Here is a 27614-nt window from a genome sequence, read left to right on the forward strand (position 1 = left end):
GGTACAGGCCCTATTTAAATGCCAGTCCACCCAAAAGTGGGGTTTTAGTTATAGGTGGAGCAAGGGGCCTCTAGGGCTCTGTAAACTAACAAGCAAGAGAGAAGAGCGCGCAGGCTCTGGTGCAGCCAAATGGTCCGGGGCTTAAGTAGTTAAATGTGTCTGTCAGTGAATGTAACGAATGCTAAAAATATCTTTTAAAAAAAAAAGGATGTAACGAATGCAAATTTATCCGAAGTCACGAATCATCCGAAGTCACGAATCATCCGAAGTCACGAATCATCCGAAGTCACGAATCATCCGAAGTCACGAATCATCCGAAGTCACGAATCATCCGAAGTCACGAATCATCCGAAGTCACGAATTATCCGAAGTCACGAATGCTGCATCTAAACTAATGGAACGTAACAAATTTATAATAATAATACAAATATTTTATTATTATTAATTTGTTACATTCCATTCGTTTAGATGCGGCATTTGTGACTTTGGGCGATTGGCGACTTTGGGCGATTGGCGACTGTGGACGATTGGCGACTGTGGACGATTGGCGACTGTGGACGATTGGCGACTGTGGACGATTGGCGACTGTGGACGATTGGCGACTGTGGACGATTGGCGACTGTGGACGATTGGCGACTGTGGACGATTGGCGACTGTGGACGATTGGCGACTGTGGACGATTGGCGACTGTGGACGATTGGCGACTGTGGACGATTGGCGACTGTGGACGATCCGTGACTTTGGACGATCCGTGACTTTGGACGATCCGTGACTTTGGACAAATTCGTATTCGTTCCGTTCACTAACAGCCAAATTCAAAAGGAAATTCCAATACCTAGAATTTAATAGTTATTATTAGTTAGCTAGTTGGTTATTATTTTGGTTTTTCGTTCTTTTCAGATTTTCGAATTTACTAATTTATTCAAAATAACGAATTTCGATCATAACGAATGATACAAAAAAAGAAACAAATGAAACGGCAGTGCAGGTCTACTTGGCATAGCCGGGCAAATAGACATTTTCAGAAGGAGGTCAGGAATAGCGGGCCACATATTTCCTGGCATGTTTCCAATAAAAGACAAAAAAAATTAAAAACCAACACTGCCCGCATGCTTTCTGGCAATCTGTGTACAGTGGCCCAGATTCAGAGAGCAATTGCGCCTGTGTAACCATAGGTTACACAGCGCAATTGCTAACTTGCCCCGGCGTAACGACTTCTCCTGATTTAGAAAGCTTGTTGCGCCGACTGCAGCCTAAGATATGCGCGGCATAAGGCTCTTATGCCCTCATATCTTAGGCTGCATCCTTGCGATGGCCGCTAGGTGGCGTTCACGTTGTGCTCAGCGTATAGTATGCAAATTGCATGCTAACGCCGATTCACAACGTTACGCGAGCCCTGTGTACGCAGTTTACGTCGTTTGCGTACGTCGGGTTTCGCGTAAGGCTGCACATGCTAAAAGCAGGGGCAGCCAATGCTACGTATACCCGTCGTTCCCGCGTCGCGAGGTTTGAAATTTACGTAGTTTGCGTAAGGGAATCGTGAATGGCGCTGGACGCCATTCACGTTCACTTTGAAGCAAATGACGTCCTTGCGACGTCATTTACCGCAATGCACGTCGGGAAAGTTTCCCGACGGAGCATGCGCTCTACGCTCGGCGCGGGAACGCGCCTAATTTAAATGATTCCCGCCCCCTACGGGATCATTTACATTAGGCGCCCTTACGCAGGACATTTTTGAAGAGCGCCCACGCAAATTACGTGGCTACTGCTTCATGAATGAAGCGTAGCGCAAATAATTTGCGTAGGCGCAGGGTAAAAAGGGTACACTGCGCCTCCGTAAAGGAGCGCGCAGCTGTACCTGAATCTACCCCATTGACTTCAACCAAAGGAAGGGGGAAGGGTTGGAACCCCTGAGATTATTTTTTTATTGCTGTTCATGTCCCCATCTGGGAGATTTCCCCCCTCTTCCTGTCTGTGGGTGTCAGAACAGGAAGTGAAGGGAAGTCTCTCCAATGGTGTCACATTGTCCACGGGTGTCATGGAGGCGGAGCCATTACCTGCCCATCCCGTGTGCTGACCAGGGTGGTGGCGTCACGCCCTGAGCCGGTTAGGGATTAAAGGGAAGCTTTGATGGGATTAGAGTCATTAGTGACACGGATCTGCCTGGATCTTGTTACATGGAAGTTTTCTGGTTTTCAGGACCCCGCTGGATTTCAGGACCCCGCTGGATTTCAGGACCCCGCTGGTTTTCAGGACCCCGCTGGATTTCAGGACCCCGCTGGTTTGTGCCGCATGTCAAGGGGACGCCATGGAGCAAGAGCGAGACACGGACGATTTCTTGATGTACTTCATCCTGATGGAGAAGGTCCCGGTGGGCAACCGGACCATGGAGCCGGGCAAACTGTGCTACATGAGTGAGGAGTCGTATCTCCAGAGGGTGTCCGGGGACCACAACCCCACCCAGTCCCTCAACGTCCACTTCCTAGAGGAGGGCGCTATGGTGGAGGTGGACGTCAACGTCCTGCACCCCCTGATGAGGAGACAGGCCGCCCTCCTACTGGCCATCACCAACCCCACCGAGAGGCTCAGCTGCTTCCTGGAGAGGGGCCTACTGGACCAGGCGGTCAAGGCAGAGGTGGGCCAGCGGGTTCTGGTGGAGCATGAGCACAAGCTGTACCCGGCCTTCATACACTACGTGGGCAACTTCCTGGACAGCAGCGCCCTACTGCCTCCCATATACTTCGGGGTGGAGCTGGAGGTAAGTGACCTCGGCTGTCATATCTTGTTATAGACGTGTTTTGTTTTTGTGGTACAACTTGAGAACTTGGTATTAAAAAAGGGTTAGTGTTCCTGGCAAATATGTGCCCTCCAGCCCCCTGCATTTACCCCTAGACCCTGCACTGTCCCCCAGCACCCGCGAGAGTCCTCCAGATCCTTTACATTGCTCCGTAGACCCTTCATCAGCCCCCTGCATTTCCCCCTAGACCCTGCACTGTCCCCCAGTACCCCCAAGTGACCCACAGCCCCCTGCATTTCCCCCCCAGCACCCACAAGGTTCCTCCAGCCCTCTCACATTGTCCCCAAATCCTGCATTGTCCCCCGGCTCCCTCAAGTGTCCCCGAGCCCTCTGCAATGTCCCTCAACTCTCCATTTCCCCTCCCTGGACACTGCAATGCTCCATAGTCTGCTTAATGTCCCCCTGCGGCCCTTTTCATTTACGGTAGACCGTCCAGTGGCCTCAACTGTCCCCCAGTTACCTGCCTCCTTCATTTTTCCCAGAGATACTGCACTACCCCCTGCAATTCTCTCTAGATTCTGCACTGTCCCCCAGTACCCCCTAAACGACTCTGCACTGTCCCCCAGTACCCCCAAGTGTCCCCTAGCCCTCTTACATTGGTCCCTAGACTCTGCACTGTCCCCCAAACCCATGTTATGTCATGCAGAACCCTCAACTTCTTCCCTAGACTCTGCATTGTCCCCCGGAACCCCCAAGTGTCCCCTAGTCTCTGCACTGTCCCCCAGAACCCCCAAGTGTCCCCTAGCCCTCTTACATCACACTGTTCCCCAGCACCCTCAAGAGTCCCCCCCCCCCCCCATCACCCTGCAGTGTCCCACAGCCCCCCGCATTTTCCCTCCTAGACTCTGCATTGCTCCCCAGCACCCAAGTGTGTCCCCTAACTCTGCAATGTCCCTCAACCCCCTCTTTTTTCCCCATGCAGTGCCCCCTAATCTGCTGCATGTCCCCCAGTCCCCTTCATTTCCAACAGACCCTGTACTTTCTCCCAGTGGCATAAGTTGTCCCCCCAATCACTTGTAATGTCTCCCAGCCCCCTACATTTCCCCCCTAGATACTGCACTGTCCCCCAGCACCCTCTAATTCACCCCTAGATCCTTAATTGCCCCCCCGCACCCTCTAATTAACCAATAGATCCCCAAATGTTTCCCAGCACCCTCTAATTCACCCCCTAGATCCTAAACTGCCCCTCACCCCCGCTAATTCCCCCCTGGACCCTGAACTGTCCCCCAGCACCTTCTAGGTCCCCTCTAGACCCTGAACTGCCCCTCATCCCCCTAGATCCTGAAATGTCCCCCAGAACCCTCTAATTCCCCTCCTAGATCCTGAACTGCCCCCTATCCCCCTCAAATTCACTCCATACCCTGAACTGTCCCCCAGCACCCTCTAATTCACCCCTAGAACCTGAACTGTCCCCCAGCATCCTCTAATTCACCCCTAGATCCTAAACGGCCCCCAACACCCTCTAATTCATCCCTAGATCCTGAGCTGCCTCCACCCCCTTCTAATTCCCCCCTAGATCCTGAACTGTCCCCCAGCACCCTCTAATTCACCCCTTAGATCCTGAACTGTCCCCCAGCACCCTCTAATTCACCCCTAGATCTTGAACTGTCCCCCAGAACTCTCTAGTGCCCCTCTAATTGGACAGGGGGGTTTCTTCAGGTATCTGTGTATGAATGTCACAGCATGAATGAATTTTTCAGAAAAGCTCCATCTTTTATAGTTCCACAATCTCCCCCTTTATCTCCAGTCCAGTGACTTTTCCTAGACTGAGATGATGTCATCAGTCTGCTGCAGGCAGGAGGAAGCATTTCCTCAGTCCCCCTTCCCCCCCAGTGATCAGACTGCAACATTGTGACCTTGTATCAAATCACATGGTGAGTTGCTGCATCAGGGGCTGATCTGTGTCAGACAATTGTGAACATAACCAAGGAAGTAGATGGTAATTTTGGATGATGCCTGAACAAAGATGGCGCTGTCCTTCTGGCTCTCATGCTAGGTCCATTTTAAATACAAGTATACTGTTTGGACGTTATCTAAACCCTTAGCATTGTATTGAATTCATTCTCTGATCATTCCACAGGGGGAAGGCGAAGGGCGTGGCAAGATTGACGGCACTTATAGGGGGGTGACCTTCTTCAAATGTAAGCAGAACAGCGGCCTGCTCTTACCCTTCAACAAGGTCATTTTCTCCGGAGCCGCGCCCTCAGACAGTCTGGGGTCCCCCTCGGTTCAGACCCGGGCGCTGAACCCCGTCAATCAGGGGGACAAAGTCTCCTTCTTTGTGGATGACAAGTTAAAGCGAGGGCTGGTCATATTCAACAAGATGGCGGACGGCTACGTGGAGGTGCTACCGGTAAGGACGGGGGTTGCGTCCAGTTGCAGCTGAGAGTGCGCCCCCTTTCTGTTTTGTGGGAGGGGCGGGGACACAGAATACTGCAGGGAAATGTCATTGTGGGAGGGGCGGGGACACAGAATACTGCAGGGAAATGTCATTGTGGGAGGGGCGGGGACACAGAATACTGCAGGGAAATGTCATTGTGGGAGGGGCGGGGACACAGAATACTGCAGGGAAATGTCATTGTGGGAGGGGCAGGCACACAGAATGCTGCAGGGAAATGTCATTGTGGGAGGGGCCGGGACACAGAATACTGCAGGGAAATGTCATTGTGGGAGGGGCGGGGACACAGAATACTGCAGGGAAATGTCATTGTGGGGGGGGCACACAGAATACTGCAGGGAAATGTCATTGTGGGAGGGGCGGGGACACAGAATACTGCAGGGAAATGTCATTGTGGGAGGGGTGAGGACACAGAATAATGCAGGGAAATGTCATTGTGGGAGGGGCGGAGACACAGAATACTGCAGGGTAATGTCATTGTGGGAGGAATGGGGACACAGAATACTGCAGGGAAATGTCATTGTGGGAGGGGCAGGGACACAGAATACTGCAGGGAAATGTCATTGTGGGAGGGGCGGGGACACAGAATACTGCAATGAAATGTCATTGTGGGGGGGGGGGGGCACACAGAATACTGCAGGGAAATGTCATTGTGGGAGGGGCAGGCACACAGAATACTGCAGGGAAATGTCATTGTGGGAGGGGCGGGGACACAGAATACTGCAGGGAAATGTCATTGTGAGAGGGGCAGGGACACAGAATACTGCAGGGAAATGTCATTGTGAGAGGGGCGGGGACACAGAATACTGCAGGGAAATGTCATTGTGAGAGGGGCGGGGACACAATACTGCAGGGAAATGTCATTGTGGGAGGGGCGGGTACACAGAATACTGCAGGGAAATGTCATTGTGGGAGGGGTGGAAACACAGAATACTGCAGGGAAATGTCATTGTGGGAGGGGCGGGGACACAGAATGCTGCAGGGAAATGTCATTGTAGGAGGGGCGGGGACACAGAATACTGCAGGGAAATGTCATTGTGGGGGGACGGGGACACAGAATACTGCAAGGAAATGTCATTGTTGGAGGGGTGAGGACACAGAATACTGCATAAATATGTCATTGTGGGAGGGGTGGGGACACAGAATACTGCAGGGAAATGTCATTGTGGGATGGGCAGGCACACAGAATACTGCAGGGAAATGTCATTGTAGGAGGGGACACAATACTGCAGGGAAATGTCATTGTGGGAGGGGCGGAGACACAGAATACTGCAGGGAAATGTCATTGTGGGAGGGGCGGGGACACAGAATACTGCAGGGAAATGTCATTGTGGGAGGGTCGGGCACACAGAATACTGCAGGGAAATGTCATTGTGGGAGGGGCGGGGACACAGAATACTGCAGGGAAATGTCATTGTGGGAGGGGCAGGCACACAGAATACTGCAATGATATGTCATTGTGGGAGGGGCGGGGACACAGAATACTGCAGGGAAATGTCATTGTGGGAGGGTCGGGGACACAGAATACTGCAGGGAAATGTCATTGTGGGAGGGGCGGGGACACAGAATACTGCAGGGAAATGTCATTGTGGGAGGGGCGGGGACACAGAATACTGCAGGGAAATGTCATTGTGGGAGGGGCAGGCACACAGAATACTGCAATGAAATGTCATTGTGGGAGGGGCGGGGACACAGAATACTGCAGGGAAATGTCATTGTGGGAGGGGCGGGGACACAGAATACTGCAGGGAAATGTCATTGTGTGAGAGGGGGACACATAATACTGCAGGGAAATGTCATTGTAGGAGGGGCGAGGACACCGAATACTGCAATGAAATGTCATTGTGGGAGGGGCGGGGACACAGAATACTGCAGGGAAATGTCATTGTGGGAGGGGCGGGGACACAGAATACTGCAGGGAAATGTCATTGTGGGAGGGGCGGGGACACAGAATACTGCAGGGAAATGTCATTGTAGGAGGGGCGGGGACACAGAATACTGCAGGGAAATGTCATTGTAGGAGGGGCGGGGACACAGAATACTGCAGGGAAATGTCATTGTAGGAGGGGCGGGGACACAGAATACTGCAGGGAAATGTCATTGTGGGAGGGGCGGGGACACAGAATACTGCAGGGAAATGTCATTGTAGGAGGGGTGGGGACACAGAATAATGCAGGGAAATGTCATTGTGGGAGGGGCAGGGACACAGAATTCTGCAGGGAAATGTCATTGTGGGAGGGGCAGGGACACAGAATACTGCAGGGAAATGTCATTGTGGGAGGGGCGGGGACACAGAATGCTGCAGAAATATGTCATTGTGGGAGGGGCGGGGACACAGAATACTGCAGGGAAATGTCATTGTGGGAGGGGCGGGGACACAGAATAATGCAGGGAAATGTCATTGTGGGAGAGGGGGACACAGAATACTGCAGGGAAATGTTATTGTGGGAGGGGCGGGGACACAGAATACTGCAGGGAAATGTCATTGTAGGAGGGGTGGGGACACAGAATAATGCAGGGAAATGTCATTGTGGGAGGGGCGGGGACACAGAATTCTGCAGGGAAATGTCATTGTGGGAGGGGCAGGGACACAGAATACTGCAGGGAAATGTCATTGTAGGAGGGGCGGGGACACAGAATACTGCAGGGACATGTCATTGTGGGAGGGGCGGAGACACAGAATACTGCAGGGAAATGTCATTGTGAGAGGGGTGGGACACAGAATACTGCAGGGAAATGTTATTGTGAGAGGGGCGGGACACAGAATACTGCAGGGAAATGTCATTGTGGGAGGGGCGGGGACACAGAATACTGCAGGGAAATGTCATTGTGAGAGGGGCGGGGACACAGAATACTGCAGAAATATGTCATTGTGGGAGGGGCGGGGACACAGAATAATGCAGGGAAATGTCATTGTGGGAGAGGGGGACACAGAATACTGCAGGGAAATGTCATTGTGGGAGAGGGGGACACAGAATACTGCAGGGAAAGGTCATTGTAGGAGGGGTGAGGACACAGAATACTGCAGGGAAATGTCATTGTGGGAGGGGACATGGAATACTGCAGGGAAATGTCATTGTGGGAGGGGCAGGCACACAAAATACTGCAGGGAAATGTCATTGTGGGAGGGGCGGGGACACAGAATACTGCAGGAAAATGTCATTGTGGGAGGGGCGGGGACACAGAATGCTGCAGGGAAATGTCATTGTGGGAGGGGCGGGGACACAGAATACTGCAGGGAAATGTCATTGTGGGAGGGGCGGGGATACAGAATACTGCAGAAATATGTCATTGTGGGAGGGGACACAATACTGCAGGGAAATGTCATTGAGGGAGGGGCGGGGACACAGAATACTGCAGGGAAATGTCATTGTGGGAGGGGCGGGGACACAGAATACTGCAGGGAAAAGTCATTGTGGGAGGGGCGGGGACACAGAATTCTGCAGGGAAATGTTATTGTGGGAGGGGCGGGACACAGAATACTGCAGGGAAATGTCATTTTGGGAGGGACGGGGACACAGAATACTGCAGGGAAATGTCATTGTGAGAGGGGCGGGGACACAGAATACTGCAGGGAAATGTCATTGTGAGAGGGGCGGGGACACAGAATACTGCAGGGAAATGTCATTGTGAGAGGGGCGGGGACACAGAATACTGCAGGGAAATGTCATTGTGAGAGGGGCGGGGACACAGAATGCTGCAGGGAAATGTCATTGTGGGAGGGGCGGGGACACAGAATACTGCAGGGAAATGTCATTGTGGGAGGGGCGGGGACACAAAATACTGCAGGGAAATGTCATTGTGGGAGGGGCGGGGACACAGAATACTGCAGGGAAATGTCATTGTGGGAGGGGCGGGGACACAGAATACTGCAGGGAAATGTCATTGTGAGAGGGGCGGGGACACAGAATACTGCAGGAAAATGTTGTGAGAGGGGCAGGGACACAGAATATTGCAGGGAAATGTCATTGTGGGAGGGGACACAGAATACTGCAGGGAAATGTCATTGTGGGAGGGGACACAGAATACTGCAGGGAAATGTCATTGTGGGAGGGGCGGGGACACAGAATACTGCAGGAAAATGTCATTGTGGGAGGGGCGGGGACACAGAATGCTGCAGGGAAATGTCATTGTGGGAGGGGCGGGGACACAGAATGCTGCAGGGAAATGTCATTGTGGGAGGGGCGGGGATACAGAATACTGCAGAAATATGTCATTGTGGGAGGGGACACAATACTGCAGGGAAATGTCATTGAGGGAGGGGCGGGGACACAGAATACTGCAGGGAAATGTCATTGTGGGAGGGGCGGGGACACAGAATACTGCAGGGAAAAGTAATTGTGGGAGGGGCGGGGACACAGAATTCTGCAGGGAAATGTTATTGTGGGAGGGGCGGGACACAGAATACTGCAGGGAAATGTCATTTTGGGAGGGACGGGGACACAGAATACTGCAGGGAAATGTCATTGTGAGAGGGGCGGGGACACAGAATACTGCAGGGAAATGTCATTGTGAGAGGGGCGGGGACACAGAATACTGCAGGGAAATGTCATTGTGAGAGGGGCGGGGACACAGAATACTGCAGGGAAATGTCATTGTGGGAGGGGCGGGGACACAGAATGCTGCAGGGAAATGTCATTGTGGGAGGGGCGGGGACACAGAATACTGCAGGGAAATGTCATTGTGGGAGGGGCGGGGACACAAAATACTGCAGGGAAATGTCATTGTGGGAGGGGCGGGGACACAGAATACTGCAGGGAAATGTCATTGTGGGAGGGGCGGGGACACAGAATACTGCAGGGAAATGTTGTGAGAGGGGCAGGGACACAGAATATTGCAGGGAAATGTCATTGTGGGAGGGGACACAGAATACTGCAGGGAAATGTCATTGTGGGAGGGGACACAGAATACTGCAGGGAAATGTCATTGTGAGAGGGGCGGGGACACAGAATACTGCAGGGAAATGTCATTGTGAGAGGGGCGGGGACACAGAATACTGCAGGGAAATGTCATTGTGGGAGGGGCAGGGACAGAATACTGCAGGGAAATGTCATTGTGAGAGGGGCGGGGACAGAATACTGCAGGGAAATGTCATTGTGGGAGGGGCGGGGACACAGAATACTGCAGGGAAATGTCATTGTGAGAGGGGCGGGGGACACAGAATACTGCAGGGAAATGTCATTGTGGGAGGGGCGGGGACACAGAATACTGCAGGGAAATGTCATTGTGGGAGGGGCAGGCACACAGAATACTGCAGGGAAATGTCATTGTGGGAGGGGCAAAGACACAAAGTACTGGGGGATCTTGGCAATGAAGTCTGAAAAATCTTTCTTTTATTGGGACAGGAGGACAGCACCTCCAGTACACTGATGAAGATCCCCCTGGACTCCATTGTGAAGGAAGAGATCACTTCAGGTAGAGCTCCTGGTACTTCACATTACTACTTCCTACTGCACTGAGCTCACATCTTCCATCCTCACTGCTCATAGTGATACAATGTAACACAACCAAGGAGATGAGGGAGGCTACACACTGATACAATGTAACACAAAGGGATGAGGGAGGCTACACACTGATACAATGTAACACAAAGGGATGAGGGAGGCTACACACTGATACAATGTAACACAAAGATATGAGGGAGGCTACACACTGATACAATGTAACACAAAAAGATGAGGGAGGCTACACACTGATACAATGTAACACAAAGCGATAAGGGAGGCTACACACTGATACAATGTAACACTAAGAGATGAGGGAGACTACACACTGATACATTGTAACACTAAGAAATGAGGGAGGCTACACACTGATACAATGTAACACTAAGATATGAAGGAGGCTACACACTGATACAATGTAACAAAAAGCGATGGGGGAGGCTACACACTGATACAATGTAACAAAAAGCGATGGGGGAGGCTACACACTGATACAATGTAACACTAAGAGATGAGGGAGACTACACACTGATACATTGTAACACTAAGAGATGAGGGAGGCTACACACTGATACAATGTAACACTAAGATATGAAGGAGGCTACACACTGATACAATGTAACAAAAAGCGATGGGGGAGGATACACACTGATACAATGTAACACTAAGAGATGAGGGAGGATACACACTGATACAATGTAACACTAAGAGATGAGGGAGGCTACACACTGATACAATGTAACACTAAGAGATGAGGGAGGCTACACACTGATACAATGTAACACTAAGAGATGAGGGAGGCTACACACTGATACAATGTAACAAAAAGCGATGGGGGAGGCTACACACTGATACAATGTAACACAAAGCGATGAGGGAGGCTACACACTGATACAATGTAACACTAAGAGATGGGGGAGGCTACACACTGATACAATGTAACGCAAAGATATGAAGGAGGCTACACACTGATACAATGTAACACAAAGAGATGAGGGAGGCTACACACTGATACAATGTAACGCAGATCGATGAGGGAGGCTACACACTGATACAATGTAACACAAAGGGATGAGGGAGGATGCACACTGATACAATGTAACACAAAGATATGAAGGAGGCTACACACTGATACAATGTAATGCAAAGCGATGAGGGAGGCTACACACTGATACAATGTAACACAAAAAGATGAGGGAGGATGCACACTGATACAATGTAACACAAAGATATGAAGGAGGCTACACACTGATACAATGTAACACAACCCAAGAGACGAGGGATGTAACACTAAAAGATGAGGGAGGCTACACACTGATACAATGTAACACTAAAAGATGAGGGAGGCTACACACTGATACAATGTAACACAAAGATATGAAGGAGGCTACACACTGATACAATGTAACACAAAGCGATGAGGGAGGCTACACACTGATACAATGTAACACAAAAAGATGAGGGAGGCTACACACTGATACAATGTAACAAAAAGATGAGGGAGGATACACACTGATACAATGTAACACTAAGAGATGAGGGAGGCTACACACTGATACAATGTAACACAAAGCGATGAGGGAGGCTACACACTGATACAATGTAACACAAAAAGATGAGGGAGGATACACACTGATACAATGTAACACTAAGAGATGAGGGAGGCTACACACTGATACAATATAACACTAAGAGATGAGGGAGGCTACACACTGATACAATGTAACACAAAAAGATGAGGGAGGATACACACTGATACAATATAACACAAAGCGATGAGGGAGGCTATACAATGTAACAAAAAGCGATGAGGGAGGCTACACACTGATACAATGTAACACAAAGCGATGGGGGAGGCTACACACTGTAGACTTCCGTGTCTCATGTTGTCTCCTCTCTCCTCCCTGAAGGCGCGGCCTCCATGTTTAGGGAACAGAAGAGCCCCAACGACGGCAAACTGAAAGAAGAGCTTTTGGCCAGAAACCTGGAAGTGGATTCTCTGGTACAGATTCAGTACAAGGAAGGGGAAATGGCCTATGGGATCATCCGATGGTTGGGGTATCTTCCACAAATAGAGGACGCCATGGCCGGGGTGGAGCTGGTAAGTTTCTTGCTGACGTTTGAATTAAGAGTCACCCCTGTTCAGTTTAGAGCCAATGTAGTGAAAGCTGGCAGTGTAAGAATGTCATGTGTGACGTCATCGGGTCACCTCCCACCAATGTAGTGAAAGCTGACAGTGTAAGAATGTCATGTGTGACGTCATCGGGTCGCCTCCGGCCAATGTAGTGAAAGCTGGCAGTGTAAGAATGTCATGTGTGACGTCATCGGGTCACCTCCGGCCAATGTAGTGAAAGCTGGCAGTGTAAGAATGTCAGGTGTGACGTCATCGGGTCGCCTCCGGCCAATGTAGTGAAAGCTGACAGTGTAAGAATGTCAGGTGTGACGTCATCGGGTCGCCTCCGGCCAATGTAGTGAAAGCTGACAGTGTAAGAATGTCATGTGTGACGTCATCGGGTCGCCTCCGGCCAATGTAGTGAAAGCTGACAGTGTAAGAATGTCAGGTGTGACGTCATCGGGTCGCCTCCGGCCAATGTAGTGAAAGCTGACAGTGTAAGAATGTCAGGTGTGACGTCATCGGGTCGCCTCCGGCCAATGTAGTGAAAGCTGACAGTGTAAGAATGTCATGTGTGACGTCATCGGGTCACCTCCGGCCAATGTAGTGAAAGCTGACGGTGTAAGAATGTCATGTGTGATGTCATCGGGTCGCCTCCGGCCAATGTAGTGAAAGCTGACAGTGTAAGAATGTCATGTGTGACGTCATCGGGTCGCCTCCCACCAATGTAGTGGAAGCTGACAGTGTAAGAATGTCATGTGTGACGTCATCGAGTCACCTCGGGCCAATGTAGTGAAAGCTGACAGTGTAAGAATGTCATGTGTGACGTCATCGGGTCACCTCCGGCCAATGTAGTGAAAGCTGACAGTGTAAGAATGTCATGTGTGACGTCATCGCGTCGCCTCTGGCCAATGTAGTGAAAGCTGACAGTGTAAGAATGTCATGTGTGACGTCATCGCGTCGCCTCTGGCCAATGTAGTGAAAGCTGACAGTGTAAGAATGTCATGTGTGACGTCATCGGGTCACCTCCGGCCAATGTAGTGAAAGCTGACAGTGTAAGAATGTCATGTGTGACGTCATCGAGTCACCTCGGGCCAATGTAGTGAAAGCTGACAGTGTAAGAATGTCATGTGTGACGTCATCGGGTCACCTCCGGCCAATGTAGTGAAAGCTGGCAGTGTAAGAATGTCATGTGTGACGTCATCGGGTCACCTCCGGCCAATGTGGGGAAAGCTGGCAGTGTAAGAATGTCATGTGTGACGTCATCGGGTCACCTCCGGCCAATGTAGTGAAAGCTGGCAGTGTAAGAATGTCATGTGTGACGTCATCGGGTCACCTCCGGCCAATGTAGTGAAAGCTTAGAGTGACGTCGCGCAAACACAATGTAGCGACGTCTGGCAGTGTGATCATGCCACGCGATCCTCTTGGGAGTCCTAGCAAGCTGGTACCATTATGATGTCACCCTTTTGGTGCACTAGGTTCATCCTGTAGGGCGCCCCCGAAGGTGCCGCTTGTTTCCTTACTCCTTAGTTATGTAGCACCGCCCCCCGTAAGGGTTGCTGAGTAGAGCCTTTCCTGGGCCTCCCTCTGATTATCCCGCAGCCAGACTCTTGGGTACTTTCACACGATCATCCGCATGCTCTTCCGCTCGTTATCCAATGATCCGTCTAGGGCAGGGGTGTCCAAACTTTTTTCAAAGAGGGCCAGATTTGATGAAGTGAACATGCGTGAGGGCCCACCATTTTGCTTGACATTCTTTGAAACATTAAAATCAATGCAGCTTTATCAGTGCCCATCTGCAGCCTCACCATTGCCATGAATGCAGCCTCACCATTGCCATGAATGCAGCCTCTGAATGCACCCTCGCCATTGCCATGAATGCAGCCTCACCATTGTCGTGAATGCAGCCTCACGATCACCATTGTCGTGAATGCAGCCTCACCATTGTCGTGAATGCAGCCTCACCATTGCCTTGAATGCAGCCTCACCATTGCCTTGAATGCAGCCTCACCATTGCCTTGAATGCAGCCTCACCATTGCCTTGAATGCAGCCTCACCATTGCCTTGAATGGAGCCTCACCATGAATGGAGCCTCACCATTGCCATGAATGCAGCCTCACCATTGCCATGAATGCAGCCTCACCATTGCCTTGAATGCAGCCTCACCATTGCCATGAATGCAGCCTCACTTTTGACATGAATGCAGCCTCACCATTGCCTTGAATGCAGCCTCGCCATTGCCATGAATGCAGCCTCGCCATTGCCATGAATGCAGCCACGCCATTGCCATGAATGCAGCCTCGCCATTGCCATGAATGCAGCCTCGCCATTGCCTTGAATGCAGCCTCACCATTGCCTTGAATGCAGCCTCACCATTGCCTTGAATGCAGCCTCACCATTGCCATGAATGCAGCCTCACCATTGCCATGAATGCAGCCTCACCATTGCCATGAATGCAGCCTCACCATTGCCATGAATGCAGCCTCACCATTGCCTTGAATGCAGCCTCACCATTGCCTTGAATGCAGCCTCACCATTGCCTTGAATGCAGCCTCACCATTGCCATGAATGCAGCCTCACCATTGCCATCAGTGCAGCCTGATCCATGCCCATCTGCAGCCTTGGAGGGGACAGATTACTTACAGGAGAATCTCCTGTTTACATGGCAGCCTCTTTAATACAAAGTCCCGCCTCCTATGATAGACAGAAGAGGCGTCCAATGGCAGCCCAGGAGACGGGACTTTCTATCACAGAGGCCGCCGAGTAAACAGAGGAGGTTCTTCTGTATGTAATCTATCGTCCCGCCCCCCCTCCAGTATGCGTTAAAGCGGGGCACCCCGGTATCTGTGGTCCAATCTCTAGCTTATGAGTGACTCTACAATGGAAGCACATGCATTCTGATTGGTTGGTGGAGGGAAGGTTCTCCTTGGCCTTGTCTATATCATATGTTGCCTTCTGGTGATACTTGCCGCAATGGCCAGTTATAGGTGGGGGGGGGGGGTAGTGGGCACCTTTTTTTTGTATTCCTGTTATATTGGTCAGGCAAAGCACTGACCCCTTTGCAGCCATTGTGCGATTTTCTGGGTGCTCGGTGTGGCCCTGTACCTTTAAGAAGGGGTGGGGCTCCCTTCAGTCCACCGGACCTTCACCTATCCGTCGGAATGCATGTGCTCCCATTGTGGAGTCTCTCATAAGCTAGAGATAGGACCACAGGTACCAGTGTGCCGTGACGGGGCTCTGTGGCTTACGCATGTATTTGCAGATGTGTGCGGACTAAACCCCTGTTATAACGCATACTGTTAGACAGGTTGATTTGGTTGTCAGCGGGCTGGCCGGTGAGTAAGCTTGGATCTAGGGTTGTCCCGATACCGATACTAGTATCGGGACCGATACCGAGTATTTGCAGGAGTACTTGTACTCCCGCAAATGCCCCCGATGCCTGGCCGAATACTCGGCAGCATCCCCGCTGCCGCCGCCGCTTGGTTAAAGGGGCGGGGAACATTACAGCTTTCATTTGAATAGCTGTAGTGTTTCCCGCCGCGTATAGACACTCCCCCTTGCTCGGGTGATCTGTCCAATCCTGAGCAAGGGGGAGTGTCTATACGCAGCGCGGTGGGAAACACTACAGCTATTCAAATGAAAGCTGTAATGTTCCCCGCCTGTATTAACCAAGCGGCGGCGGCACGGCAGCATGTAGGTAAGGGGGACATGGCTGCATATATGGGGGGGACATGGCGGGATATGGGGGGTGGGACATGGCTGCATATGGGGGGGGGACATGGCTGCATATATGGGGGGGACATGGCGGGATATGGGGGGTGGGACATGGCTGCATATGGGGGGGGACATGGCTGCATATGGGGGGGGACATGGCTGCATATGGGGGGGACATGGCTGCATATGGGGGGGACATGGCTGCATATGGGGGGGGACATGGCTGCATATGGGGGGGGACATGGCTGCATATGGGGGGGGACATGGCTGCATATGGGGGGGGGCATGGCTGGATATGGGGGGGGGCATGGCTGGATATGGGGGGGGCATGGCTGCATATGGGGGGGGACATGGCTGCATATGGGGGGGACATGGCTGCATATGGGGGGGGACATGGCTGCATATGGGGGGACATGGCTGGATATGGGGGGGACATGGCTGCATATGGGGGGACATGGCTGCATCTGTGAGGGGACATGGCTGCATTTGTGGGGGGACATGGCTGCATATGTGGGGGACATGGCTGCATTTGGGGACACATTTAAAAAAAAGTATCGGTATTCGGTATCGGCGAGTACTTGAAAAAAAGTATCGGTACTCGTACTCAGTCCTAAAAAAGTGGTATCGGGACAACCCTACTTTGGATCTTTCCTTGGATTTATCCTTGGCCTTGTCTATATGAAACGCTCCATTTGCCTGGTTCTCTAAATGCTTGTGGCGCAAAGCAATGCGCCGCAACACTCCTTTATTGGTCATTCTCCCTGTTATGTGGTTTTCCTATTGTCACCGGCGTAGGACATGGGCGGTGCTTTTCTCGGAGCCGCGGCGTCCCTTCTGCTTGCTCTGTGCCAGTGGGAAACCGGAAGTGACGCTGTGGCTCCGTGGATGGAACGCACGGCCCAAACGTCGCTTTCTTTCATCTCTCTGCCCGATTCAGAGAGGGTGCTGGGCTGTATACCGTATCTGTGGTGCTGGGCTGTATACCCTATCTGTGAGTCTGTGCTGTATACCGTATCTGTGATGCCGGGCTGTATACCGTATCTGTGGTGCTGGGCTGTATACCGTATCTGTGATGCCGGGCTGTATACCGTATCTGTGGTGCCGGGCTGTATACCGTATCTGTGGTGCCGGGCTGTATACCGTATCTGTGGTGCTGGGCTGTATACCGGTATCTGTGAGTCTGTGCTGTATACCGTATCTGTGGTGCTGGGCTGTATACCGTATCTGTGGTGCTGAGCTGTATACCGTATCTGTGAGGCTGGGCTGTATACCCTATCTGTGGTGCTGGGCTGTATACCGTATCTGTGGTGCTGGGCTGTATACCGTATCTGTGGTGCTGGGCTGTATACCGTATCTGTGGTGCCGGGCTGTATACCGTATCTGTGGTGCCGGGCTGTATACCGTATCTGTGGTGCTGGGCTGTATACCGTATCTGTGGTGCTGGGCTGTATACCGTATCTGTGGTGCTGGGCTGTATACCGTATCTGTGGTGCTGGTCTGTATACCGTATCTGTTGTGCTGGGCTGTATACCGTATCTGTGAGTCTGGGCTGTATACCGTATCTGTGGTGCCGGGCTGTATACCGTATCTGTGGTGCTGGGCTGTATACCGTATCTGTGGTGCTGGGCTGTATACCGTATCTGTGGTGCTGGGCTGTATACCGTATCTGTGGTGCTGGGCTGTATACCGTATCTGTGGTGCCGGGCTGTATACCGTATCTGTGGTGCTGGGCTGTATACCGTATCTGTGATGCTGGGCTGTATACCGTATCTGTGATGCCGGGCTGTATACCGTATCTGTGATGCTGGGCTGTATACCGTATCTGTGATGCCGGGCTGTATACCGTATCTGTGAGGCTGGGCTGTATACCCTATCTGTGGTGCTGGGCTGTATACCGTATCTGTGGTGCTGGGCTGTATACCGTATCTGTGGTGCCGGGCTGTATACCGTATCTGTGGTGCCGGGCTGTATACCGTATCTGTGGTGCCGGGCTGTATACCGTATCTGTGGTGCTGGGCTGTATACCGTATCTGTGGTGCTGGGCTGTATACCGTATCTGTGGTGCTGGGCTGTATACCGTATCTGTGGTGCTGGGCTGTATACCGTATCTGTGGTGCTGGGCTGTATACCGTATCTGTGGTGCTGGGCTGTATACCGTATCTGTGATGCCGGGCTGTATACCGTATCTGTGGTGCCGGGCTGTATACCGTATCTGTGGTGCCGGGCTGTATACCGTATCTGTGGTGCTGGGCTGTATACCGGTATCTGTGAGTCTGTGCTGTATACCGTATCTGTGGTGCCGGGCTGTATACCGTATCTGTGGTGCCTGGCTGTATACCGTATCTGTGGTGCTGGGCTGTATAGCGTATCTGTGGTGCTGGGCTGTATACCGTATCTGTAATGCTGGGCTGTATACCGTATCTGTGGTGCTGGGCTGTATACCGTATCTGTGAGGCTGGGCTGTATACCGTATCTGTGAGGCTGGGCTGTATACCGTATCTGTGGTGCTGGGCTGTATACCGTATCTGTGGTGCTGGGCTGTATACCGTATCTGTGATGCCGGGCTGTATACCGTATCTGTGGTGCAGAGCTGTATACCGTATCTGTGAGGCTGGGCTGTATACCGTATCTGTGGTGCTGGGCTGTATACCGTATCTGTGGTGCTGGGCTGTATACTGTATCTGTGGTGCCGGGCTGTATACCGTATCTGTGATGCTGAGCTGTATACCGTATCTGTGGTGCTGGGCTGTATACCGTATCTGTGGTGCTGGGCTGTATACCGTATCTGTGGTGCTGGGCTGTATACCGTATCTGTGGTGCTGGGCTGTATACCGTATCTGTGATGCTGGGCTGTATACCGTATCTGTGATGCTGGGCTGTATACCGTATCTGTGGTGCTGGGCTGTATACCGTATCTGTGGTGCTGGGCTGTATACCTTATCTGTGAGGCTGGGCTGTATACCGTATCTGTGATGCTGGGCTGTATACCGTATCTGTGGTGCTGGGCTGTATACCGTATCTGTGGTGCTGGGCTGTATAGCGTATCTGTGGTGCCGGGCTGTATACCGTATCTGTGGTGCTGGGCTGTATACCCTATCTGTGGTGCTGGGCTGTATACCGTATCTGTGGTGCTTGGCTGTATACCGTATCTGTGGTGCCGGGCTGTATACCGTATCTGTGGTGCTGGGCTGTATACCGTATCTGTGAGTCTGGGCTGTATACCGTATCTGTGATGCTGGGCTGTATACCGTATCTGTGGTGCTGGGCTGTATACCGTATCTGTGATGCCGGGCTGTATACCGTATCTGTGGTGCTGTGCTGTATACCGTATCTGTGGTGCTGGGCTGTATACCGTATCTGTGAGGCTGGGCTGTATACCTTATCTGTGAGGCTGGGCTGTATATCTTATCTGTGAGGCTGGGCTGTATACCGTATCTGTGGTGCTGGGCTGTATACCGTATCTGTGGTGCTGGGTTGTATACCGTATCTGTGGTGCTGGGCTGTATACCTTATCTGTGAGGCTGGGCTGTATACCTTATCTGTGAGGCTGGGCTGTATACCTTATCTGTGAGGCTGGGCTGTATACCGTATCTGTGGTGCTTGGCTGTATACCGTATCTGTGGTGCCTGGCTGTATACCGTATCTGTGGTGCTGGGCTGTATACCGTATCTGTGGTGCTGGGCTGTATACCGTATCTGTGGTGCTGGGCTGTATACCGTATCTGTGGTGCTGGGCTGTATACCGTATCTGTGGTGCTGGGCTGTATACCGTATCTGTGGTGCAGAGCTGTATACCATATCTGTGAGGCTGGGCTGTATACCGTATCTGTGAGGCTGGGCTGTATACCGTATCTGTGAGGCTGGGCTGTATACCGTATCTGTGGTGCTGGGCTGTATACCGTATCTGTGAGGCTGGGCTGTATACCGTATCTGTGGTGCCGGGCTGTATACCGTATCTGTGATGCTGAGCTGTATACCGTATCTGTGGTGCTGGGCTGTATACTGTATCTGTGGTGCCGGGCTGTATACCGTATCTGTGATGCTGAGCTGTATACCGTATCTGTGGTGCTGGGCTGTATACCGTATCTGTGGTGCTGGGCTGTATACCGTATCTGTGATGCTGGGCTGTATACCGTATCTGTGGTGCTGGGCTGTATACCGTATCTGTGGTGCTGGGCTGTATACCGTATCTGTGGTGCTGGGCTGTATACCGTATCTGTGGTGCTGGGCTGTATACCGTATCTGTGGTGCTGGGCTGTATACCGTATCTGTGGTGCTGGGCTGTATACCGTATCTGTGGTGCTGGGCTGTATACCGTATATGTGGTGCTGGGCTGTATACCGTATCTGTGGTGCTGGGCTGTATACCGTATCTGTGGTGCTGGGCTGTATACCGTATCTGTGATGCTGGGCTGTATACTGTATCTGTGGTGCTGGGCTGTATACCGTATCTGTGATGCTGGGCTGTATACCGTATCTGTGAGGCTGGGCTGTATACCGTATCTGTGGTGCCGGGCTGTATACCGTATCTGTGGTGCTGGGCTGTATACCGTATCTGTGGTGCTGGGCTGTATACCGTATCTGTGGTGCTGGGCTGTATACCGTATCTATGAGGCTGGGCTGTATACCGTATCTGTGAGGCTGGGCTGTATACCGTATCTGTGGTGCCGGGCTGTATACTCCTGACAATATGGGTAGAATACAGGGAACGTATGGTGGGTGAATTCTATAAGGGGTGGGGCTAAAAAGGAAGGGCAGGGTCTGGCGCCCCCCACATCCTAAAACGTTACCAGCCGCTGCTGCATTAGGAATGACGATCATGTGGTGACAATCTTGGGAAATTCATTTCTTCCACTGGTATTTTTTATTTTTTTTGGCCCCACCCCTGAGGAGTTGTGAGTAACTCACTGTGCCCCTCCAACCTCCAGACTCTAGAACCAATACAGAGAGACACATGTGTGTGTGATGATGTCATGTGATGGCTCAGAACCAATGCAATAATAATGTCCTATGAACGCTCTTTTACGATAGGCCGTTCTCTGATCACTTACGTCTGTTTTTGACTCCACAGGAAGAAGATAAAGGTTGCACCGATGGCTGCTGGCAGGGGCGCCGCTATTTTTGCTGCGGCCCGAAACGAGGAATTTTTGTCAAGCTGAAAGCCTGCCAGCCGGACACCCGCTTCCTGGCTAGCAAAGACTGTGAGCCAAAGAGCCTGGAGGTTGAGGGGCACAGTGAGTTACTCTAATCTCCTCAGGGGTGGAGCCAAAAAAAAACAACTTTTTTTTACCAAGATTGTCACTTCACATGATCACCTTATAACTTAAAACAATCACAGCTCCTATGGGGCACTATAGGAACATTTAGGCCCGGATTCACATACGGGCGCTCTACGTTGCGCGGGCGTAGCGTACCGTATTTACGATACGCCGCCGCAACTTAAAGTGGCAAGTGCTGTAATCACAAAGCACTTGCGTCCTAAGTTACGGCGGCGTAGCGTAAATGGGCCCGGCGTAAGCGCGCGTAATTCAAAGTAGGCTGGTAGGGGGCGTGTTGTATTTAAATGAGGCTTGACCCCATGTAGATGCATGGCCGAACGAACGGCGCATGCGCAGTATCACGTCGTATTTACGCCCGAAGATATGTCGGCTCAATGCCTGTGACGTGAACGTAACTTACGCACAGCCCTATTCGCGTACGACTTACGCAAACGACGTAAAAAGATAGGCTTGTTCCGACGTCCATACTTTGCATGGGCTGCGCCACCTAGAGCCCAGCTTTATCTTTACGCCGGCGTATGTCTTACGTAAACGGCGTAACTAATTGCGACGGGCGTATGTAGGTACGTTCGTGAATCGGCGTATCTTGCTCATTTACATATTCGACGCGGAAATCAAGGAAGCGCCACCTAGCGGCCAGCGTAATTATTGCAACCCAAGATACGACGGCGTAGGAGACTTACGCCGCTCGTATCTTGGCCAAATCTTTGCGTAACTGATTCTATGAATCAGGCGCATAGATACGACGGCGGCCATTCGGACTTACGACGGCGTATCTGGAGATACGCCGTCGTAAGTCTATGTGAATCTGGGCCTTAATCTTCTAATGAAGAGGAAGCAATGGCAACTGACCTGTGCCAAGGGCCGCCCATTGCTGCCCCTCTGAAAAATGGATCCCTGTGAATCGCTTTTCAGAGGCATTTGGCAGGTGAATAACAGCTGTAAAACCCCAACGCGTTTCGTCCATCAGGCCTTAATCATGGCCATGATTAATCATTTAAACTGGAGCTCCACCCTAAAAGGAAGTTCTGCTTTAAGCACCCTCTTCCTATGCCACATTTGGCATGTCAACACTGGGTACCCCCCCCCCCCCAAAAAAAAAAATATTATATTGCGCAGCCCCATCGCTGGACCCTGGGACAGGTGAATGTGTGTTCATTAACTGCTTGCCTGGGCATGTACGTCAGCCGCTTTAAGACACCTAGGAGGCGTGTGTGCGACGCCAGAGCCGATGCCTGTGGCCGGCGGTCACAATGTCCGCCGGCCACCCACGATCGCTCCTTACAGAGATGGAACGGGGATCTGTCAATGTAAAGAGACAGATCCCTATTCTGTCAGGGGAGGAGAGAGAGAGATCTGCTGTTCCCAGTGATCAGGAACAGCGATCTCTCTTTACTCCCAGTCAGTCCCCTCCCCCCACAGTTAAAAACACCTGCCAGGGAACACATTTAACCCCTTGATCGCCCCCCCTAATGTTAACCTGCCAGTGACATTTATACAGTAATCAGTGGCTGTTTTTAGCTCTGATCGCTGTATAATTGTCACTGGTCCCAAAAAAAGTGTCAGATGTGTCAGATATGTCCACCGCAGTGTCGCAGTCCTGCTAAAAACCGTAGATCGCCACCACTACTAGTAAAAAATAAAACGAATAATAAAAATGCCATAAAACCATCCCCAATAAATATACACTTTCTTAGCTGGATTCAGAGAGACAGGCATAACTGTGAGCCGGCGTAGCGTATGGCATATACGCTACGCCACCGTAAGTCAGAGAGGCAAGTGCTGTATTCACAAAGCACTTGCCTCATAAGTTACGGCGGCGTAGCGTAAATGGGCCGGCCTAAGCGCGCCTAATTCAAATGTGGAACAGGGGGGGCGTGTTTTATGTTAATAACTAGTGACCTGACATGATTGACGCATGCGCCGTCCGTGTACATATCCCAGTGTGCATTGCTCCAAAGTACGCCGCAAGGACGTATTGGTTTCGACGTGAACGTAAATTATGTCCAGCCCCATTCACGCACGACTTGTGCAATTGACGTAAAATTTTCAAATTTCGACGCGGGAACGACGGCCATACTTAACATTGACTAGGCCAGCTATTTGTTCGACTAACTTTACGCTGGAAAAAGCCTACGTAAACAAATGCGCTGGGCGCACGTACGTTTCTGAATCGGCGTATCTAGTCATTTGCATATTCTACGCCGAACTCAACGGAAGCGCCACCTAGCGACCAGCGTAAATATACACCCTAAGATACGACGGCGCAGGAGACTTACGCCGCTCGTATCTTAGCCTAATTTAAGCGTATCTGGTTTCCAGAATACGCTTAAATTTCCGACGGCGTAGATTCCGAGTTACGACGGCAGAGTCTACTGATACGCCGGCGTAACTGTATCTGAATCTAGCTAATTGCGTTTTTTGTTTTTTTGTTTTTTTTTACCAGAAATATGTAGAAGAATTTATATTGGCCTAAACTGCTGAAGTAATTTTTTTTTATTTGGGATATTTATTATAGCAAAAAGTTTTAAATATAATTTTTTTTCAAAATTGTCGCTCTTTTTTTGTTTATAGCGCAAAAAAATAAAAACCGCAGAGGTGATCAAATACCACCAAAAGAAAGCTCTATTTGTGGGGAAAAAAGGACGCCAATTTTGTTTGGGTGCACATCTCGCAATTGTCAGTTAAAGTAACGCAGCTCTGTATCGCAAAAAATAGCCTGGTCATGGGGGGGGGGGGAGGGGGTGGGGGGTAAATCTTCCGGAGATCGAGTGGCCCGACGGCCAAAACGCGTTGGCTGTTTTACAGCTATCATTTCACTAAAGGAAGACCGCGGTTTGATGTTCTCCAGAGTGCCGTCTTTTCCTCCAGTGGTTTATCATATACAGAGACATCAGCCGCCTCGAAGTCTGAGCGCCGGGTGGAGCTGAGGACTGAGAAGGTGGCGGCGCCCCTACGTCTGTCTCCACATGTGCAGCTCACAAAACATTCGATCCGTAAAGTCAACGTTCCAGTGGAACACACTTACTGGCAATTGCTCTGGATTTTGTGGTGGTGGTGATTTTTTTTTTTTTTTTTAAATAGCATGAATAATTTTATTGAATGTTCCAAAGTCTCTCTTTCTCTTTGCTTTGTTTCCAGATAGAGAGGAAGGTTACCGGATCCCCGGGAAGGTCCCCCCGCTGACGGGAAGTTCCGCTGTGGATATTTTACAAGGTGATATGAAGGGGATACAAGGCCACTGTAACTCGTGCTACATGGATGCTGCCCTCTTCAGGTATCTAGTGGCAGGGTCTTGGCAACTCAGGGGCTCCTCAGGGGTGGGACTGTAATTTTATCCATTTTTTTATATTTCTTTGGATTTTTTTTATATATTTTTTTGCTTTCTATGGGTTTGCTTTAATGTAGAGAGCACAGCAAAAAAGCTATTTTTTTATTTATTTTTTATTTATTTATTTATTTTTTTGGGATTGAGTAGGGAAAAGTTGGAGCCTTCGTCAGGCTTTATTGTCCAGACCTCAGACAAGGAAGTACAAGAGAAATAATCTAAATTCGCACCTGAGCGTAACGTCTTTACGTGGAGTTTTTTTTTGCGCGAATTGCGCATTTGTATGCAATCGTTTTTGGGCTTTGGCAATTTTTTTTTTCTATTAGGCAATAGAGAAACCTATTATCTGTTGCATCATTTGTTGCTAGGTATTTAAGCTTTTATTAATGTTAATTACTTATTATAATGTTTTTTCGTTAGGGTAAGAGGTTTGAGTTCAGTTTAGATTAGGGGTTAGTATTAGAGTTATTTATTATTATTTTATTTATTATTATTATTATTGGAAAAAAAATTAATATTGCACCAACCTCTCGTGCGTATGTATTAGCTGCCAACACAACAAAAAAGACTGATTTTTAAACAAATTATATATATATTATATATATATATATATATATATATATATATATATATATATATATATATATATATATATATATATATATATATATATATATATATACACATACATAGATAAAATATTATTATTATTATTATTATTGAATTGTTATAATATGAATAATAATAATAAATTAATAAACGTAAAATAAATACACAAATAACTAAAAATCACCATAAATAAGTAAAATTAATTAATAATAAATGAATAATAATTAACCTCTACCCTTAAAAAAATATCAAATACATTATTAATAATAATAATAAAATAACAATTCACACCCAAACTCGAAAAAAAAATACAATAATAATAATCATCATTTCTTTTGTGTTTGGGTGTTTAGTTATTTATTGATTGAAAAAAAAAAAAATTTATGATTGAATACATTTTTTATTTGTGTATTTATTTTACGTTTATTTATTAATTTATTATTATTATTATTCATATTATAACAATTCAATAATAATATTATATATATATATATATATATATATATATATATATATATATATATATATTATTGAATTGTTATAATATGAATAATAATAAATCAATGTAAAATAAATAAAAAATGTATTCAATCAATTAATACTAAGTAAAAATAAATAATTAACCCTTAACTTTAACCCTTACCCCTTTAAAAAATAATAATAATAATAATAAATAACTAAACACCCTAACACAAAAGAAATGATGATTATTATTATTATTATTGTATTTTTTTTTCGAGTTTGGGTGTTAATTGTTATTTTATTATTATTATTAATAATGTATTTAATATTTTTTCAAGGTTAGAGGTTAATTATTATTCATATATTATTAATAAGTTTTACCTATTTATGGTGATTTTTAGTTATTTGTGTATTTATTTTACATCTATTTATTCATATATTATTCCTTGTTTATAAATTTTTTCACTTGAGCAGGGGGGGGGGGGGGGGGTTCGGAACGGGCGGCAGGGTACTGTACATAACTTCCTGAAAACATCACAGCACCCGGCCTCAGTACTTCTCCTAAGAGCCCTCAGTCCTGATGCAAGCAGAGGACTGGCTCTTGGGAGGAGTTATGTTAAGGACCGCCTATCGCCAATATATGTCGGCAGAATGGCACGGCTGGGCACAATCACGTAAGGGTACGTCCCCTTTAAGTGCCCAGCTGTTGGTCTTGCGTGACCGCGCCCGCGGACCGATCGCCGCCGGTGTCCCGCGATTGGTCCCCGGAGCTGAAGAACGGGGAGAGGTGAGTGGAAACACACCTTCCCCGTTCTTCTCTGTGGCAATGTCACTGATCGTCTGTTCCCTGATATAGGGAAAGACGATCAATGACGTCACATGTCCAGCCCCGCCCCCCTACAGTTAGAAACGCATATGAGGTCACACTTAAACCCTACAGCGCCCCCTAGTGGTAAACTCCTAAACTGCAATTGTCATTTTCACAGTAATCAGTGCATTTTTATAGCATTTTTTGCTGTGAAAATGACAATGGTCCCAAAAATGTGTCAAAATTGTCTGAAGTGTCCACCATAATGTCGCAGTCACGAAAAAAATCGCTGATCGCCGCCATTCGTAGTAAAAAAAAAAAATATTAATAAAAATGCCATAAAACTATCCCCTATTTTGTAAACGCTATAAATTTTGCGCAAACCAATCGATAAACGCTTATTGCAATTTTTTTGGTTTGTTTTTTTTTTACAAAAAAATCTGTAGAAGAATACGTATCGGCCTAAACTGAGGAAAAAAATATTTTTTTATATATTTTTGAGGGACATTTATTATAGCAAAAAGTAAAAAATATTGCATTTTTTTCAAAATTGTCGCTCTATTTTTGTTTATAGCGCAAAAAATAAAAACCGCAGAGGTGATCAAATACCACCAAAAGAAATCTCTATTTGTGGGGAAAAAAGGACGCCAATTTTGTTTGGGAG

The 27614-nt window shown here is 49.1% G+C and overlaps 1 protein-coding gene across 4 annotated transcripts in view; it reads left to right on the forward strand.

Moving 5' to 3' along the window:
• The window catches only part of LOC120939771 (ubiquitin carboxyl-terminal hydrolase CYLD-like), a 69931-nt gene that overhangs the window by 17224 nt on the left and 25093 nt on the right, over positions 1-27614 (forward strand). For 2 of the 4 annotated variants that reach the window (XM_040352119.1, XM_040352121.1), the window contains exons 3-8: positions 2200-2758; positions 4878-5150; positions 10541-10622; positions 12550-12740; positions 21536-21698; positions 24885-25020. In XM_040352119.1, coding sequence (XP_040208053.1) covers positions 2309-2758; positions 4878-5150; positions 10541-10622; positions 12550-12740; positions 21536-21698; positions 24885-25020 — 1295 coding nt within the window. In that variant the 5' untranslated portion in view covers positions 2200-2308. The remainder of the gene's footprint in view (positions 1-2199; positions 2759-4877; positions 5151-10540; positions 10623-12549; positions 12741-21535; positions 21699-24884; positions 25021-27614) is intronic. The other 2 variants (XM_040352122.1, XM_040352120.1) reach the window with 2 other exon arrangements.

The sequence above is a fragment of the Rana temporaria genome, chromosome 5, assembly GCF_905171775.1.
Source record: "Rana temporaria chromosome 5, aRanTem1.1, whole genome shotgun sequence".
NCBI classification, from domain to species: Eukaryota; Metazoa; Chordata; class Amphibia; order Anura; family Ranidae; genus Rana; species Rana temporaria.